At 37.2% G+C, this 20,547-nt stretch overlaps 1 protein-coding gene across 1 annotated transcript in view; it reads right to left on the reverse strand.

Annotated features, from left to right (window-relative positions):
* zmiz1a (zinc finger, MIZ-type containing 1a) overlaps positions 1–20,547 on the reverse strand; it is a 564,484-nt gene that overhangs the window by 75,038 nt on the left and 468,899 nt on the right. Inside the window, exons 6-7 of the mRNA XM_061937708.1 lie at positions 18,061–18,168; positions 6,399–6,512 (exon numbers count right to left, since the gene is read on the reverse strand). Coding sequence (XP_061793692.1) covers positions 6,399–6,512; positions 18,061–18,129 — 183 coding nt within the window. The 5' untranslated portion in view covers positions 18,130–18,168. The remainder of the gene's footprint in view (positions 1–6,398; positions 6,513–18,060; positions 18,169–20,547) is intronic.

Here is a 20,547-nt window from a genome sequence, read left to right on the forward strand (position 1 = left end):
TCCTCCACACGACACCTCCGCTCCGGACAGGCTAACCTCCTCCAACCTCCGAGGACAAAGCTACGAACAATGGGAGAATGTTCTCCCTGACCACCTGAGGGCACCACAGACTGTGGATGCTTTTAAAAAAGGCTTAAAAACCCTTCTTTTTAAAAAAGCCTTTTTATAGATATCTGCATACTAGTTCTAACTATTAGGCTGTTCTATTTTTTTTATTATCTTATTTATTTTTATTTTTTTTTCAATACACTGTAGCACTTTGAGGTTGTTTGCTCAATGTAAAGTGCTTTTTACAAATAAAATCTATTATTATTATTATTATAAATTTCCCCCAAAAATGCGACTTATATATGTTTTCTTCCTTCTTTATTACCGGTATGCATTTTCAGCAGGTGCGACTTATACTCCGGTGCGACTTATACTCCGAAAAATACGGTACTCACCCCCAAATCCTCCACACGACACCTCCGCTCCGGACAGGCTAACCTCCTCCAACCTCCGAGGACAAAGCTACGAACAATGGGAGAATGTTCTCCCTGACCACCTGAGGGTACCACAGACTGTGGATGCTTTTAAAAAAGGCTTAAAAACCCTTCTTTTTAAAAAAGCCTTTTTATAGATATCTGCATACTAGTTCTAACTATTAGGCTGTTCTATTTTTTATTATTATTTTTATTATCTTATTTATTTTTATTTATTTTTCAATACACTGTAGCACTTTGAGGTTGTTTGCTCAATGTAAAGTGCTTTTTACAAATAAAATCTATTATTATTATTATTATAAATTTCCCCCAAAAATGCGACTTATATATGTTTTCTTCCTTCTTTATTACGGTATGCATTTTCAGCAGGTGCGACTTATACTCCGGTGCGACTTATACTCCGAAAAATACGGTACTCACCCCCAAATCCTCCACACGACACCTCCGCTCCGGACAGGCTAACCTCCTCCAACCTCAGAGGGCAAAGCTACGAACAATGGGAGACCGGGCTTTCTGCTCCGCCGCTCCCAGTCTCCCTGACCACCTGAGGGCACCACAGACTGTGGATGTTTTTAAAAAAAGGCTTAAAAACCCTTATTTTAAAAAAAAACCTTTTTATAGATATATGCATACTAGTTCTAGCTATTAGGCTGTTCTAGTTTTTATTTATATTTTACTATCTTTTTATTATTATTATTATTTTTCAATACACTGTAGCACTTTGAGGTTGTTTGCTCAATGTAAAGTGCTTTTTACAAATAAAATCTATTATTATTATTATTATTATAAATTTCCCCAAAAAATGCGACTTATATATGTTTTCTTCCTTCTTTATTACCGGTATGCATTTTCAGCAGGTGCGACTTATACTCCGGTGCGACTTATACTCCGAAAAATACGGTACTCACACCCAAATCCTCCACACGACACCTCCGCTCCGGACAGGCTAACCTCCTCCAACCTCCGAGGACAAAGCTACGAACAATGGGAGACCGGGCTTTCTGCTCCGCCGCTCCCAGTCTCCCTGACCACCTGAGGGCACCACAGACTGTGGATGTTTTTAAAAAAGGCTTAAAAACCCTTCTTTTTAAAAAAAAAAACCTTTTTATAGATATATGCACACTAGTTCTAGCTATTAGGCTGTTCTAGTTTTTATTTATTTTTTACTATCTTTTTATTATTTTTATTTTTTTTCAATACACTGTAGCACTTTGAGGTTGTTTGCTCAATGTAAAGTGCTTTTTACAAATAAAATCTATTATTATTATTATTATTATAAATTTCCCCAAAAAATGCGACTTATATTTGTTTTCTTCCTTCTTTATTACCGGCATGCATTTTCAGCAGGTGCGACTTATACTCCGGTGCGACTTATACTCCGAAGAATACGGTACTCACCCCCAAATCCTCCACACGACACCTCCGCTCCGGACAGGCTAACCTCCTCCAACCTCCGAGGACAAAGCTACGAACAATGGGAGACCGGGCTTTCTGCTCCGCCGCTCCCAGTCTCCCTGACCACCTGATGGCACCACAGACTGTGGATGCTTTTAAAAAAGGCTTAAAAACCTTCTTTTTAAAAAAGCCTTTTTATATATATATGCTTACTAGTTCTAATTATTAGGCTGTTCTAGTTTTTATTTATTTTTTATTATCTTTTTATTGTTATTATTTTTTTTCAATACACTGTAGCACTTTGAGGTTGTTTGCTCAATGTAAAGTGCTGTTTACAAATACAATCTATTATTATTATTATTATAAATTTCCCCCAAAAATGCGACTTATATATGTTTTCTTCCTTCTTTATTACCGGTATGCATTTTCGGCAGGTGCGACTTATACTCCGGTGCGATTTATACTCCGAAAAATACGGTACTCACCCCCAAATCCTCCACACGACACCTCCGCTCCGGACAGGCTAACCTCCTCCAACCTCCGAGGACAAAGCTACGAACAATGGGAGACCGGGCTTTCTGCTCCGCCGCTCCCAGTCTCCCTGACCACCTGATGGCACCACAGACTGTGGATGCTTTTAAAAAAGGCTTAAAAACCTTCTTTTTAAAAAAGCCTTTTTATATATATATGCTTACTAGTTCTAATTATTAGGCTGTTCTAGTTTTTATTTATTTTTTATTATCTTTTTATTGTTATTATTTTTTTTCAATACACTGTAGCACTTTGAGGTTGTTTGCTCAATGTAAAGTGCTGTTTACAAATACAATCTATTATTATTATTATTATAAATTTCCCCCAAAAATGCGACTTATATATGTTTTCTTCCTTCTTTATTACCGGTATGCATTTTCGGCAGGTGCGACTTATACTCCGGTGCGATTTATACTCCGAAAAATACGGTACTCACCCCCAAATCCTCCACACGACACCTCCGCTCCGGACAGGCTAACCTCCTCCAACCTCCGAGGACAAAGCTACGAACAATGGGAGAATGTTCTCCCTGACCACCTGAGGGCAGCACAGACTGTGGATGTTTTTAAAAAAGGCTTAAAAACCCTTCTTTTAAAAAAAGCCTTTTTATAGATATATGCATACTAGTTCTAGCTATTAGGCTGTTCTAGTTTTTATTTATTTTTTACTATCTTTTTATTATTATTATTATTTTTCAATACACTGTAGCACTTTGAGGTTGTTTGCTCAATGTAAAGTGCTTTTTACAAATAAAATCTATTATTATTATTATTATTATAAATTTCCCCCAAAAATGCGACTTATATATGTTTTCTTCCTTCTTTATTACCGGCATGCATTTTCAGCAGGTGCGACTTATACTCCGGTGCGACTTATACTCCGAAGAATACGGTACTCACCCCCAAATCCTCCACACGACACCTCCGCTCCGGACAGGCTAACCTCCTCCAACCTCCGAGGACAAAGCTACGAACAATGGGAGAATGTTCTCCCTGACCACCTGAGGGTACCACAGACTGTGGATGCTTTTAAAAAAGGCTTAAAAACCCTTCTTTTTAAAAAAGCCTTTTTATAGATATCTGCATACTAGTTCTAACTATTAGGCTGTTCTATTTTTTTTATTATTTTTATCATCTTATTTATTTTTTATTTATTTTTCAATACACTGTAGCACTTTGAGGTTGTTTGCTCAATGTAAAGTGCTTTTTACAAATAAAATCTATTATTATTATTATTATAAATTTCCCCCAAAAAATGCGACTTATATATGTTTTCTTCCTTCTTTATTACCGGTATGCATTTTCGGCAGGTGCGACTTATACTCCGGTGCGACTTATACTCCGAAAAATACGGTACTCACCCCCAAATCCTCTACACGACACCTCCGCTCCGGACAGGCTAACCTCCTCCAACCTCCGAGGACAAAGCTACGAACAATGGGAGACCGGACTTTCTGCTCCGCCGCTCCCAGTCTCCCTGACCACCTGAGGGCACCACAGACTGTGGATGTTTTTAAAAAAGGCTTAAAAACCCTTCTTTTTAAAAAAGCCTTTTTATAGATATATGCATACTAGTTCTAGCTATTAGGCTGTTCTAGTTTTTATTTATTTTTTATTATCTTTTTATTTTTTTTCAATACACTGTAGCACTTTGAGGTTGTTTGCTCAATGTAAAGTGCTTTTTACAAATAAAATCTATTATTATTATTATTATAAATTTCCCCAAAAAATGCGACTTATATATGTTTTCTTCCTTCTTTATTATGCATTTTCGGCCGGTGCGACTTATACTCTGGAGCGACTTATACTCCGAAAAATACGGTAAATATTTTTGTTTTATATTCCCGCGCAGGAGGATTGTTGTATTTAAAGTGCGATGAAAATGAAGCCTTTCTATTTCATACCAAACCTGGCGTGAGAAATAAAACGTTCGGCGTGACGTCTTCCCCGTGTCTTCCTATATTAAAAAAAAAATTGCACGTTGTCAAGAGACAAATGGAGCTATCTGTAACAGCTCCATCATGTCATCCTTTATTGGTTCCGGATCCCAAAGCTCCACCGGGGAAATGCCGGATGACCTCCACATGCCGGGCGGCATCAAACGTCTCCGCGCATACATGCCTTTCATTTAGCTAATCTCATTGGCTGAAGATGGCGCGGCGGCATTAATATTCCCCCAGCTCGGACACTCGCGACGGCGTGGCGAGGGAGAGCAAATCCCGGGAAGAATGTGTGCACGGCTGGCTGTAATTCTCCTGATAAGGAGCTGTTTTGCAGTGGGAGTCTAATGAAGCAATTTAGCAGATCGACGAGCACCACGCTGAGTGGGATCTCAGTGCTTGGCTGCTTTGTACGCTTCTTTATCAGCCTCTAAGAGGCTTTTATTGTCATTTACACATTAATGAGCCTTTATCTGTTTGCTCACGCTACCACTTGTGATAGGAACAATGCTCTATCAGCCTGATCTCTGAGATGCATGAGGGAAACGCTCGACGAAACGCCTTGAGAAAGACTCTTTCTTCGTATTATTTCCACACACGTGTGTTGATATCACACCCTCTGAGTGACAGCTGGAGATCGGTATCAACAGTACTGTTCTGCACCAACTTCCAGCCTATTTATTTTATGTAGGGATGTCCGATAATATCGGACTGCCGATAAATGCTTTAAAATGTGATATCGGAATTTATCGGTATCGGTTTCAAAATTATCGGTATCGGTTTCAAAAAGTAAAATGTACACGGACATAGGGAGAAGTACAGAGCGCCAATAAACCTTAAAGGCACTGTCTTTAAGGCCCAATCACATAATATCTACGGCTTTTCACACACACAAGTGAATGCAAACCATACTTGGTCAACAGCCATACAGGTCACACTAAAGGGTGGCCGTATAAACAACTTTAACACTGTTACAAATATGCGCCACACTGTGAACCCACACCAAAACACACATCTGCACCGTAACACAACATAAACACAACAGAACAAATACCCAGAATCCCTTGTAGCACTAACTCTTCCCGGACGCTACAATATACACCCCCCCGCTACCCCTAAGAAAAAAACCCCGCCCACCTCAACCTCCTCATGCTCTCTCAGGGAGAGCATGTCCTAAATTCCAAGCTGCTGTTTTGAGGCATGTTAAAAAAACAAAATGCACTTTGTGACTTCAATAATAAATATGGCAGTGCCATGTTGGCACTTCTTTCCATAACTTGAGTTGATTTATTTTGGAAAACCTTGTTACATTGTTTAATGCATCCAGCGGGGCATCACAACAAAATTAGGCATAATAATGTGTTAATTCCACGACTGTATATATCGGTATCGGTTGATATCGGTATCGGTAATTAAGAGTTGGACAATATCGGGATATCGGTAAAAAAGCCATTATCGGACATCTCTCCTCTCAATGGAACATTTAAAGTTGGTGTTGTTTACTGGCATATGTCTTATGTGTGACTGCCATCTACTGGTCACACTTATCAGTACACCATGTACCAAATATAATAGCTTGGAGGTCGGTAAGTACAACCGGAATCATGCCGTACATTAGGCGCACCGGGTTATGAGACGCAAGTGAATGCAAGGCATCGTTGGTCAACAGCCATACAGGTCACACTAAAGGGTGGCCGTATAAAACACCTTTAACACTGTTACAAATATGCGCCACACTGTGAACCCACACCAAAACACACATCCGCACCGTAACACAACATAAACACAACAGAACAAATACCCAGAACCCCTTGCAGCACTAACTCTTCCCGGACGCTACAATATACACCCACCTCAACCTCCTCATAATCTCTCAGGGAGAGCATGTCCCAAATTCCAAGCTGCTGCTTTGAGGCATCTCACGATATCACTCCACTCAAAGCCCCCAGAGACCCGAGCCAAGCATCCCAAGTATTCATCAAACAATTATTATCTGCCTTTAAAAGCACCCCCCCCCTCCCCCCCCTCAAAAAAAATGAATGTTTGCATACCGTCAGACATCCCATGAGGCTTTGCTCAAAAGGTCGCTGGAAGGCCCGGGGATCTCCGCACCAGTCCAGCAGCTCTGTGGCCGCCGAGTGGAAGTTGGCCGGGTTCTGTAAGTGCTGCACAAACACACGCAAACCATTAGCAACAACCACAAAAAAAATCATCCTTTTTCTTCGCATGAAGTGCAAATTGTACAAAAAAAACTCCGCAGGCAAATAGTTGCACAGCGTCTTTAAATCGAGGTCTTGTGTTCGGAGGACCTTGACCGCGTCCGACGTACGCCCACTCGGCGCTTATTGTGCCGCATCGTGGGGAAGAAGCCAGTGTTTCTTGTTCATCTCTCTTGGCAACTGTTGGTCCTCATCCTCATGACCCCGTACCCCAATCTTCACTAGCCTAACAGAGCCCACAAGTCCACGGGTCGGACTTGGCGAGGATCTCGGTCCTGGCCCTGGCAGCCTTGTGCGTGCAGCAGACTCCCTTGCCTTGGCGGTAATAATAATAATAATAGATTTTATTTGTAAAAAGCACTTTACATTGAGTAAACAACCTCAAAGTGCATTAAAAAATAAAAAATAAAAAATAAAAATAAAAAGATAATAAAATAAAAATGAAATAAAAACTAGAACAGCCAAATAGCTAAAACTAGTATGCATATATCTAAAAAAAAAAGAGGCTTTTTAAAAAAAGAACGGTTTTTAAGTCTTTTTTTAAAAGCATCCACAGTCTGTGGTGCCCTCAGGTGGTCAGGGAGAGCGTTCCACAGACTGCGAGCGGCGGAGCAGAAAGGTGTTGTCTAATCTACGATAATAATAGATTTTATTTGTAAAAAGCACGTTACATTGAGTAAACAACCTCAAAGTGCTACAGTGTATTAAAAAAATAATAATAAAAAATAAAAATAAAAATAAAAACATGATAAAAAATAAAAATAAAATAAAAACTAGAACAGCCAAATAGCTAAAACTAGTATGCATATATCTAAAAAAAAGAAGGCTTTTTTAAAAAGCAAAAATATTTCTGCGTAAATACCTTATTTCACAATGCATATATCTGCAGGTTATATAGTCTGGTGTGGCTAGTATATGTAAACATATATTTTTTCCCTAAAATTTTGTGGTTGCTGTTTTGTTTGATCAGCCATTTCACTTAGTGCTACAAACAATTAAGGTATGTAAATAAATATTTGCAAAATATTTCTGCGTAAATACCTTATTTCACAATGTATATATCTGCAGGTTATAGTCTGGTGCGGTTAGTATATAGAAAAATATATTTTTCCCTAAAATTTTGTGGTTGCTGTTTTGTTTGATCAGCCGTTTTACTGCTGTGTTACAAACAATTAAGGGTATGTAAATAAACATTTGCAAAATATTTCTGCGTAAATACTTTATTTAACAATGTATATATCTGCAGGTTATAGTCTGGTGCGGCCAGTATATAGAAAAAAATATTTTTCCCTAAAATTTTGTGGTTTTTGTTTTGTTTGATCAGCCATTTTACTCCCGTGCTACAAACAATTAAGGTATGTAAATAAACATTTGCAAAATATTTCTGCGTAAATACCTTATTTCACAATGTATATATCTGCATGTTATAGTCTGGTGTGGCTAGTATATGTAAAAATATATTTTTTCCCTAACAATTTGTGGTTGCTGTTTTGTTTGATCACCCGTTTTACTGCCGTGTTACAAACAATTAAGGTATATAAATAAACATTTGCAAAACATTTCTGCGTAAATACCTTATTTCACAATGCATATATCTGCAGGTTATAGTCTGGTGCGGCTAGTATATGTAAAAATATATTTTTTCCCTAAAATTTTGTGGTTGCTGTTTTGTTTGATCAGCCGTTTTACTGCCGTGTTACAAACAATTAAGGTATGTAAATAAACATTTGCAAAAATATTTCTGCGTAAATACCTTATTTCACAATGTATATATCTGCAGGTTATAGTCTGGTGCGGCTAGTATATGTAAAAAAATATTTTTTCCCTAAAATGTAGTGGTTGCTGTTTTGTTTGATCAGCCGTTTTACTGCCGTGTTACAAACAATTAAGGTATGTCAATAAACATTTGCAAAATCTTTCTGCGTAAATACCTTATTTCACAATGTATATATCTGCAGGTTATAGTCTGGTGTGGCTAGTATATGTAAAAATATATTTTTTCCCTAAAAGTTTGTGGTTGCTGTTTTGTTTGATCAGCCGTTTTACTGCCGTGTTACAAACAATTAAGGGTATGTCAATAAACATTTGCAAAATATTTCTGCGTAAATACCTTATTTCACAATGTATATATCTGCAGGTTATAGTCTGGTGTGGCTAGTATATGTAAAAATATATTTTTTCCCTAAAAGTTTGTGGTTGCTGTTTTGTTTGATCAGCCATTTTACTACCGTGTTACAAACAATTAAGGTACGTCAATAAACATTTGCAAAACATTTCTGCGTAAATACCTTATTTCACAATGTATATATCTGCAGGTTATAGTCTGGTGCGGCTAGTATATGTAAAAATATATTTTTTCCCTAAAATTTTGTGGTTGCTGTTTTGTTTGATCAGCCGTTTTACTGCCGTTTTACAAACAACTAAGGTATGTCGATAAACATTTGCAAAATATTTCTGCGTAAATACCTTATTTCACAATGTATATATCTGCAGGTTATAGTCGGGTGCGGCTAATATATGTAAAAATACATATTTCCCCAAAAATTTTGTGGTTGCTGTTTTGTTTGATCAGCCGTTTTACTGCCGTGTTACAAACAATTAAGGGTATGTAAATAAACATTTGCAAAATATTTCTGCGTAAATACCTTATTTAACAATGTATATATCTGCAGGTTATAGTCGGGTGCAGCTAATATATGTAAAAATACATATTTTCCCTAAAATGTTGTGGTTGCTGTTTTGTTTGATCAGCCGTTTTACTGCCGTTTTACAAACAACTAAGGTATGTCGATAAACATTTGCAAAATATTTATGCGTAAATACCTTATTTCACAATGTATATATCTGCAGGTTATAGTCTGGTGCGGCTGGTATGTAGAAAAATATATTTTCCCCTAAAATTTTGTGGTTGCTGTTTTGTTTGATCAGCCGTTTTACTGCTGTGTTACAAACAATTAAGGTATGTAAATAAACATTTGCAAAAATATTTCTGCGTAAATACCTTATTTCACAATGTATATATCTGCAGGTTATAGTCTGGTGCGGCTAGTATATAGAAAAATATATTTTTCCCTAAAATTTTGTGGTTGCTGTTTTGTTTGATCAGCCGTTTTACTGCCGTGTTACAAACAATTAAGGTATATAAAGAAACATTTGCAAAACATTTCTGCGTAAATACCTTATTTCACAATGCATATATCTGCAGGTTATTGTCTGGTGCGGCTAATATATGTAAAAATATATTTTTTCCCAAAAATGTAGTGATTGCAGCTAGAAAATACGGCACTTTAATCAAGTGATTCTTTGGCGTACCACTCGATGGAGTTTGAGAATCACCGGTTTGGACAAAATAGTGACAGAAAAAGTGCCTGCCGTGTAAAAGGGGCTATGTTTTATGAAGGCATTCATGCACCTATGCCTTTTACACAGAACCCAGTGGTATAAAATGCTTGACGCACCAGTTTTCAACTTCACACTATGGCAATTTACACAGAGTTCGCTTCCTGCCAGGAAGGGTGCAGCCTTTCCCCCGTGTCGCCGGCGAGTGTGAGAAGCACCGACACGGAATGGGAGGTCAAAGCAATTTGCGAGAGGGTGTTTACGTGTTGAAAGCACTGTATGACAGGTACCGCGTGCAGACGGGTGAATGACGTCCCTCCAGGATTTTTGCGGGCAATTTTTCGTGATTGCTGCTTAAAACGCCCGATTTTGTGGCAGCATTTTCAAAAAGATTTTAACAGATTGAACAAAACTATGCTTTTTTTTTTTCATCTTAAATTAAACCTTTTTGAACATTGACAGCAATTCATGCAGGGCTTTTTTAGATGCCAGAAATTTCAATGAAAAGTGCATTTTGGTGTTTGTGGCAATAAAATTGCGGGGGGGAAAGTGAAAGTTGCAATAAAGTGTTTAGATTTTTCCTCTGTAATTATTGTAGGGGAAATTTGCTGAAAAAAAAAGAAGTAATTAATGACGAAATCTAAACAAAAATTCTGAGAAAAGCATCTGGACAACAAGTGTGCAAAATATCATTGTAATCATTATGAATTATATTCATACAGCAATTTTCCACAAAGTACATGTGTATTGCTTAATCCTTAATGCAAGGAAGGTGCTAAACATAATATTTCAGCCTTCACATGAGGAGAAAAAAATGTAAACTTTCACAGTTCAGAATAATTTATGCTTAAAACAAGTACAAGTAATCCTAAAGGACACCACTAGAGAAATGACACTATGTACACCAGCTGTACAATGACTACTCTAAAATATATCCCAGCTTCAATTCTAGTATTCTCCCTTGAAAAGGTGTACTTCAGTAAAATGGTTGAATAGTGTACTCACTTTTGTAAAACATCACATACTTTATTTTCCCGGGCCATAGAGCGCACTGGTATTTAAGCCACACCCACCAAATTTTAGAAGATATAAATATGTTTACATATATTAGCCACACCGGACTATAAGGAGTGAAACGAATGGAATGATCTTTATTGTCGTTGCACAAGTACAACAACATTTTTAAGCAAACTTGTTTGCTATGAGTTCAGGTTGCCCTGCGTGAAGACAAAAAGCTGTCTTGGATCTTATCACGGCTTGTAAACCCTCCACTGTGTGCGCCGTAGAGGTGTCGGTTTCTCAGATCTTGGACAGCCACGGGAAGGACCTTATCATGACCCGAGAGCTACAAGCAGAGAGGGGGCAAACCTGACACCGCTCCAAGCACCTTTTTTTGTTTTGAACTGTTTATGACCCAGTGCGGCAGTTTATGACCCCCTCCCCTTAGAAGCAGCTGCAGCTATGCAATCAGGAAATGCCCAAAATAAAGGAGGAGGCGTAGAGCTCCCTCCTCAGAGCGGTGGGGTGACACAGTACGAGGGCGCAGGACCACGCGCTGTCCTCATGAGCTAAATTGAATCCTGTCTCTGTTTGATTCCTTGCTTCTTGTCTTGTTTAATGGATAGTTCGGTTTTTGAACCTGATAGGAATTGTGGGGATTTGTTGAATTTGCAACCTCGCAAAATCCTGGCGGGACCGATAGCTGAAGCGACAATGTTGCAGAATCTGTGTGAAAGGCCTTAGCCGCAGCCTCTTCTGCATGAGCGATATGAGCTGGCATTGTTGCAGCGCAATGGGCGGCGCCGTCAGCCTCCGGCACGAGACGACTGAGCGCTGTCTGTATGTGAACTCACGACTCCTCTCGCCATCGCCACTCTGCCTGACAACATATAGGCTAGGCCAGAGGGAAGCGGCATTTTCTCCTCAAATAGGGAACTGCTCTTGCTGGCGTTCCAGGGGGTTGGGTGAGGACGAGGCCGGGGGGAGGATGGAGGGGTAGCGGAGGGACACATCCTGCACACAAAGCAATGATGGACTGATTCCTTGTGAAGCCCGCCAAGGATCAGACGGCTCACTGCCTACTTGACTGCGTAGTCTGCTCCCACAATGCACTTCACTCCAGTGCAGTCTGGTGCGATCACGGCTGTGCTGTAAGACGACCACGGTGTATCCCTCTGGGTATTTACAACTCGCATTCCAATGTGGAAACGGTGGAGATTTTGTAAGGTTTGCAAATACGAAATTTCGTTTTTTTTTTTTACTCAATACGACTGTCAGAATAATTGTATCTAAGTTATCACAAAACTTTGTGTTGCCATGAGTTCCCGGCGAGAAGACAAAAGCTGTCATTGATCCTACCAAGAAGAAGGCTTGTAAACTCCATTGTGTATGATGGGAAGCAACATGAAGGTGTTCTGTTTCTTTGATGTATTGTAATCCACAGAAAGATCTACAAAGCGGAGAAGAAGCAGGACCTGCCCAAGCTACAAGCACCTTTTCTTTTAACTGTTTTACGACTTTTTTTAAAAAACTTTTTTGTAACCAAAGGCGATGGCTGTTTACGACCCCCCTCCCTTAGAAACAGCTGTTGCCACGTAATCAGGGAAAGTCCAAATAAAAGAGGAGGCGTACAATCTTTCGTCAAGAGCGCGGTGAGACACTGTGCAAGGGTACAGGTCTACGCGTTTCTCCTCATTGAGCCAAATTGAATTCTGTCTCTGTTTAATTCCTTGATTCTTGTCTTGTTTCATAGATGTCATCAGTGTTTGAACCCTGACAATGACAGTAATGTTCTTAGAATCCTGAGATAATTCGAAAAAAGCAATAAACATGTATTCAAACATAACTTTAAAAGCAAACATGCAAAATGTCAAATAATGCCTGGAATAATGTGTCTTTGTGGGTTTTATTTAAAAAAAAAATATTTTGTAGGATTTTTTTTTACTCAATATGACAGTATAACTGTCATACTAAATTTGAAAGTTATATAAACATAAATTAGTTTATTTTTACTCAATATGACAGTATAACTGTCATACTAAATATGAAAGTTATATAAACATAAATTATTATTTTTTTTAGTCAATTTGACAGTATAACTGTCACACTCAAAATGACAGTTATTTAAAACATAACTCCTAATCCATACATGCAAAATGGCTATTAATGGCTGAAATAATGTATCTTCAGCTATTGTGTGGTGCACCGTCGGCTATTCAACGACACAATGTTGACTTAATTACAAAGTAAACACATCGGCTTTCACACGGCACTGTCAATAAAGTCATTATTCTGCCCTTGTTACTCAATTCCAGCGTGTGCAGCTAGTTAACTGTATGAAGAAAAAGAAGTTCTAGTTGTTTTTTGAGAATTGACGTTCCTTCTTTTGAAATATTTTCCTTCCTTAGTTTTACTCTTTAGTTTTTTTTTTTTTTAATGAAGCCACGCTTTTGTAACACGTGGCTTGGCCTTGTCTTGCTGAAATAAGCAGGGGCGTCCATGATAACGTTGCTTGGATGGCAACATATGTTGCTCCAAAACCTGTATCTACCTTTTAGCATTAATGGTGCCTTCACAGATGTGGAAGTTACCCATGCCTTGGGCACTAATACACCCCCATACCATCACAGATGCTGGCTTTTCAACTTTGCGCCTATAACAATCCGGATGGTTCTTTGGTCCGGAGGACACGACGTCCACAGTTTCCAAAAACAATTTAAAATGTGGACTCATCAGACCAAAGAACACTTTTTCCACTTTGCATCAGTCCATCTTAGATCAGCTCGGGCCCAGCGAAGCCGGCGACGTTTCTGGGTGTTGTTGATAAATGGCTTTCGCTTTGCATAGTAGAGTTTTAACTTGCACTTACAGATGTAGCGACAAACTGTAGTTACTGACAGTGGTTTTCTGAAGTGTTCCTGAGCCCATGTGGTGATATCCATTACACACTGATGTCGCTTTTTGATGCAGTTCCGCCTGAGGGATCGAAGGTCCATAATATCATCGCTTACGTGCAGTGATTTCTCCAGATTCTCTGAACCTTTTGATGATATTACGGACCGTAGATGGTGAAATCCCTAAATTCCTTGCAATAGCTGGTTGAGAAATGTTGTTCTTAAACAATTTGCTCACGCACTTGTTCACAAAGTGGTGACCCTCGCCCCGTCCTTGTTTGTGAACGACTGAGCATTTCATGGAAGCTGCTTTTACACCCAATCATGGCACCCACCTGTTCCCAATTAGCCTGTTCACTTGTGGGATGTTCCAAATAAGCGTTTGATGAGCATTCCTCAACTTTCTCAGTCTTTTTTTGCCACTTGTGCCAGCTTTTTTGCAACATGTTGCAGGCATCACATTCCAAATGAGCTATTTGCAAAAAAATAAGAACATTTTCCAGTTCGAACGTTAAATATCTTGTCTTTGCAGTCTATTTAATTGAATATAGGTTGAAAATTATTTGCAAATCATCATATTTTGTTTTTATTTACCATTTACACAACGTGCCAACTTCACTGGTTTTGGGGTTTGTACATCAACAATATGTTTTGTGTGCGTGTGACAGGACGGATGTAAAAAAACAAGGCGCTGCTTGACCACCGCTGTTTTCACTCCCGGGAAAAAGTCACGTGACGGAATACAAGTCGTAAGTTGGCTTACTACAGCAGAACTGCGGTCCTCTCCAAGGTTTCTCATTGCCATCCCACTGGGTTGAGTTTTCCCTTGCCCTGATCTGGGAGACCATGCTTTCTGCTCCGCCGCTCCCAGTCTGTGGAACGCTCTCCCTGACGACCTGAGGGCACCACAGACTGTGGATGCTTTTAAAAAAAGGCTTAAAAGCTCTTTAAAAAAAAAAAAAAAAAAAGTTTTTTTTTTTTTAGATATATGCATACTAGTTATAGCTATTTGGCTGTTCTAGTTTTTATTTTTTATTTATTTCTTTATTATCTTTTTATTTATCTATTTATTTATTTTTTAATACACTGTAGCACTTTTGAGATTGTTTACTCAATATAAAGTGCTTTTTTTTATCTGAACCGAGGATGTCGTTGTGGATTGTGCAGCCCTTTGAGACACTTGTGATTTAGGGCTATATAAATAAACATTGATTGATTGATTGATTGATTGAACTGTGAGCAGTGTAGCACACAAAAATACCAAAAAACGACAAATCCGATGCATTCCAGTAGGATAGAAAAAAATCAATAACCGCCACGTCTTCTTCTTTTAGTGCTTCATTTATTGATGGGTTGCTTTTTCCCCCCCCATAGATGACACAGAACTGTTCCAAACCCAGTTGGGAATGTGGCTTGTGACAAACAGCCAAATACTAGCGGCTACTCCCCCCCCCATCCCACAACACACTTACTGACACATGAAGCCAGCTGGTGTGGAAATTGATCACGGCAATGAGGAAACGTGTGTCAAAGGATTCTAAGGTCGAGATTCGAAATGATGAAGATGGAGGGCGCTCAGGGGGAGGGGGGGGGCAAACCCTATCATTCAGCGATTTGACGAGAGGCTTGGTGTCACATGGGGATGGAGAAAGGATCACGCCCACAGAGTGTAAACAAATAAGCCTACAACCTGTCAGCTAGTCAGCTCTTGGAGACTATTAATCACGGGCAGAGGCGGTAGCCCTGGGTTATGTCTGTGTGTGTGTGTGTGTGTGTGTGTGTGTGTTCTTGTATTTCTGCCCTTCTTGAGACATCGACAAGGAAAAGTACCGTCCATGTGAGGACGGGTGAACAAGTGAGGACATAAATCATGGTCCCAAATACGTAAAACCATTGCATCTAATAGAGAATGTCTCATTTGCACACCCTGGTGGTGAAATCTATCAAAGTTAGGGTGGTCCCAAAAAGGTGGGATTTTCCAAATTGACTGTGTGTCGGTTTTAAAAGTGCTCCCCCTTCTGGTCAACATATGAAATAACAAGTGTGTGTAAAACATTTGAAGTGCTCCCCCTCTGGACAATATATGAAATGACAAGTGTGTGTACAAAATTTAAAGTGCTCCCTATCTGGTCAACATATGAAATAACAAGTGTGTGTAAAAAAATTGAAGTGCTCCGCCTTCTGGCCAACATATGAAATAACAAGTGTGTGTAAAAAATTTGAAGTGCTCCCCCTCTGGACAATATATGAAATGACAAGTGTGTGTACAAAATTTGAAGTTCTCCCCATCTGGTCAACATATGAAATAACAAGTGTGTGTAAAAAATTTGAAGTGATCCCCCTTCTGGCCAACATATGAAATAACAAGTGTGTGTAAAAAAATTGAAGTGCTCCGCCTTCTGGCCAACATATGAAATAACAAGTGTGTGTAAAAAATTTGAAGTGCTCCCCCTCTGGACAATATATGAAATGACAAGTGTGTGTACAAAATTTGAAGTTCTCCCCATCTGGTCAACATATGAAATAACAAGTGTGTGTAAAAAATTTGAAGTGATCCTCCTTCTGGCCAACATATGAAATAACAAGTGTGTGTAAAAAATTTGAAGTGCTCCCCCTTCTGGTTAACATATGAAATAACAAGAGTGTGTAAAAAATTTGAAGTGATCCTCCTCTGGCCAACATATGTAATAACAAGTGTATGTGTAAGAAATTGAAATGTGTCCTCTTTGGCCAACATTTATTAAAAAAAATAAAAATATGTATATAGAAACATACTGTAATAACTTGAAGTACATTAAAAAAAATAATAGTAATAATAATAATAATTGATTATTGATTGATTGAGAAGTTTATTGACATCTTAAAGAATTGAATCCATATAATGCTTTAAAAAGGCAAATGGATGGCACAACAAAAAGCCAAAAGGCTTGTTTCCATTGTGGTCCATTAAATATTCATCACATTTGATACATTCAATAATAAACGATATATAACCTGTAACATGTATGTAAAACAATTACGTATTTTTTTTTATAAATTATGTACATATACACAGTATACATGTATATATATATATATATATATATGTATATATATATATATATATATATATATATATATATATATATATATATATATATATATATATATATATATATATATATATATATACTATAACCACATATAAACCTGTTTGATGCTTCCGAAAGTTCCTGGGGATCAATTTTGGTTCAGATCAGGTAGAGGTTGAGCTGAGCCATGATTTTATGGCAGTTGTAAAATTTAGTAGGGGAGTTCGAATTTTAAGGTCTGTTGCTAGTGCATTCCACTGTGTGGTGTCAAAATAGTAGAACATATTCTTTCTGTTTCTGTAATATTTCAATATTTTCTCCTAAAAATGATGACTTTTTTGTGTAAAATTATTACTTTTTTATGTAAAATTATTACTTTTTTAATGTGAAATTATTTATTTTTTATATAAAATTATTCCTTTTTTTATGCAAAATTATTCATTTTTCATGTAAAATTATTACTTTTTTAATGTAAAATTATTACTTTTTAATGCAAAATGGTGACATTTGTCATAAATGCATACAATTCTGACTTTTATCACAATATTACCAATTTTTTTGTTGTTCTTGCAAAATGGTGACATTTTTGGAGTAAAATTATGACTTTTATATAAGTAAAATTCCGATTATTTTTATAATATTGCCACATTTTTAAAGTTTTCTTATGAAATTGTGGGTTGTTGAGTAAAATTACGACCCTTTTCATTAAATTGACAACATTTTAAGCTTTTCTTGTAAAATTGCGACTGTTATTGAGTAAAATTCCAACATTTATCATAGTATTGCACACATGTTCGGTTTTTCTTGTAAAATTTGGACTTGCGTTGAGTATAATGATGACTTTTATTATAATACTGCCAAAATTCTAAGTTTTTCTTTTGAAATTGTGGCCTTTTTCTTGTGAAATTCCAACTCATTTTTCACAACAAGCCTTTGTATATTTGCCTAGTATGTATATATTATCAATGTTGTAAATACATTTCTTTATATATCTGGAAAGAGTGGTCCTAAAGAGGTAGGCATTTTTTCAAAGGTCTCAAGAAGGTAAGAAATACAAGAATGTGTGTGTGTGTGTGTGGTGTTGTGTTAAGAGGGCGAGCAAATCCACACAAACCAGGTGTCAAGCACAGGGTGTAAAGAAGGCGAGGACCTCTTAAAGTCTTTTGCTCGTGGCTATGGAGAGGAGGTTACCTGTTTAATACACTGCAGCCTGTCATTGGTCTGCTGGATGTGCCGGTCCATGGATGGTAGCGTGTTCATGTTGATGGCTCTAGCGGGACGCCATGCAAGTTAGTCCATCTGCAACAACAACGACGACAAAAAAAAAAAACACACACAAAAGTAGGTTAGTGTTAGCTCTCCAGTTGTATCCCCCACGGCACCTCCATTCCAGCAAATAGACAACATTTCTTTATATCTTAAAGCTAAACATGTTACACAACAAAACAGAAGTATCCCACACTTATCTTTTCTAAAGTAAATATGTATAGCAAATATGATCATCTACATCAACAATATCAGTTTTCTGAGTGGTTGGAAAAATGTTTTCTAAAAATAAATAAATAAATAAATAATTCATTCATTTTTATCTTATTTTATTTTATTTTTTGTAATTGCACAGCAGATTTAAAAAAATGAAAAAAAGAATGTAACAAATTTTAATTTAATAATTTTCATAATACATTTTTGATTTTCTTTTTAAATCAGTTAAGAATCGTTAAAAATTTGAAATAAAAAACATTTTTTGACAACCTTCCCAGCAGGCACAAGACATTAAAACAACGTTGAGAACTTGTTGAATTAGGTCCTGACTCCTGACGTTGAGCAACTCAAAACATAACATTGAAACAACATGCTTTTTGACAACGTTTAATCAATGTTGGGTTCTGACGTGGATTTGACCATTGAATTTTGGTCATTTCTCAACCAATATTCTACAACACAAATACAACGTTGATACAACATGCTTTTTGACGACGTTTATTCAATGTTAGGTTCTGACGTTGATTTGACCATTGTATTTTGGTCATTTCTCAACCAATATTCTACAACAAAAATACAACATTGAAACAACATAATTTTTGACTACGTTTAATCAATGTCAGATTGTAACATTGATTTGACCATTGAAATTTGGTCATTTCCCAACCAATATACTACAACACAAATAAAACGTTGAAACAACATGCTTTTTGACAACGTTTATTCAATGTCAGGTTCTGACATTGTTATAACCGTTGAAATTTGGTCATTTCCCAACCAATATTCTACAACACAAATACAACGTTTATTCAATGTCACTTGTCAGATTGTAACGTTGATTTGACCATTGAATTTTGGTCATTTCCCAACCAATATTCTACAACACAAAAACAACGTTGAAACAACATACTTTTTGACGACGTTTATTCAATGTCAGATTGTAACATTGATTTGACCATTGAATTTTGGTCATTTCTCAACCAATATTCTACAACACAAATACAACGTTGAAACAACATACTTTTTGACGACGTTTAATCAATGTCAGGTTCTGACATTGATATAACCGTTGAATTTTGGTCATTTGCCAACCAATATTCTACAACACATATACAACATTGAAACAACATGCTTTTTGACGTTTATTCAATGTCAGGTTGTGACGTTGATTTGACCATTGAATTTTGGTCATTTCCCAACCAATATTCTACAACACAAATACAACGTTGAAACTACATGCTTTTTGACAACGTTTATTCAATGTCAGGTTCTGACATTGATATGACCATTGAATTTTGGTCATTTCTCAACCAATATTCTACAACACAAATACAACGTAGAAACAACATGCTTTTTGACAACGTTTATTCAATGTCAGGTTCTGACATTGATATAACCATTGAATTTTGGTCATTTCCCAACCAATATTCTACAACACAAATACAACGTTGAAACAACATAATTATTGACTACGTTTAATCAATGTCAGATTGTAACATTGATTTGACCATTGAAATTTGGACATTTCTCAACCAATATTCTACAACACAAATACAACGTTGAAACAACATGCTTTTTGACAACGTTTATTCAATGTCAGGTTCTGACATTGATATAACCGTTGAAATTTGGTCATTTCCCAACCAATATTTTACAACACAAATACAACGTTTATTCAATGTCACTTGTCAGATTGTAACGTTGATTTGACCATTGAATTTTGGTCATTTCCCAACCAATATTCTACAACACAAATACAACGTTGAAACTACATGCTTTTTGACAACGTTTATTCAATGTCAGGTTCTGACATTGATATGACCATTGAATTTTGGTCATTTCTCAACCAATATTCTACAACACAAATACAACGTTGAAACAACATGCATTTTGACGACGTTTATTCAATGTCAGATTGTGACGTTGATTTGACCATTGAATTTTGGTCATTTCCCAACCAATATTCTACAACACAAATACAACATTGAAACAACATGCTTTTTGACGACGTTTATTCAATGTCAGGTTCTGACATTGATATGACCATTGAATTTTGGTAATTTCTCAACCAATATTCTACAACACAAAAACAACGTTGAAACAACATACTTTTTGACGACGTTTATTCAATGTTGGGTTCTGACGTTGATATAACCGTTGAATTTTGGTCATTTACCAACCAATATTCTACAACAC

Source organism: Nerophis lumbriciformis, linkage group LG02, assembly GCF_033978685.3.
Source record: "Nerophis lumbriciformis linkage group LG02, RoL_Nlum_v2.1, whole genome shotgun sequence".
Classification (NCBI taxonomy): Eukaryota; Metazoa; Chordata; class Actinopteri; order Syngnathiformes; family Syngnathidae; genus Nerophis; species Nerophis lumbriciformis.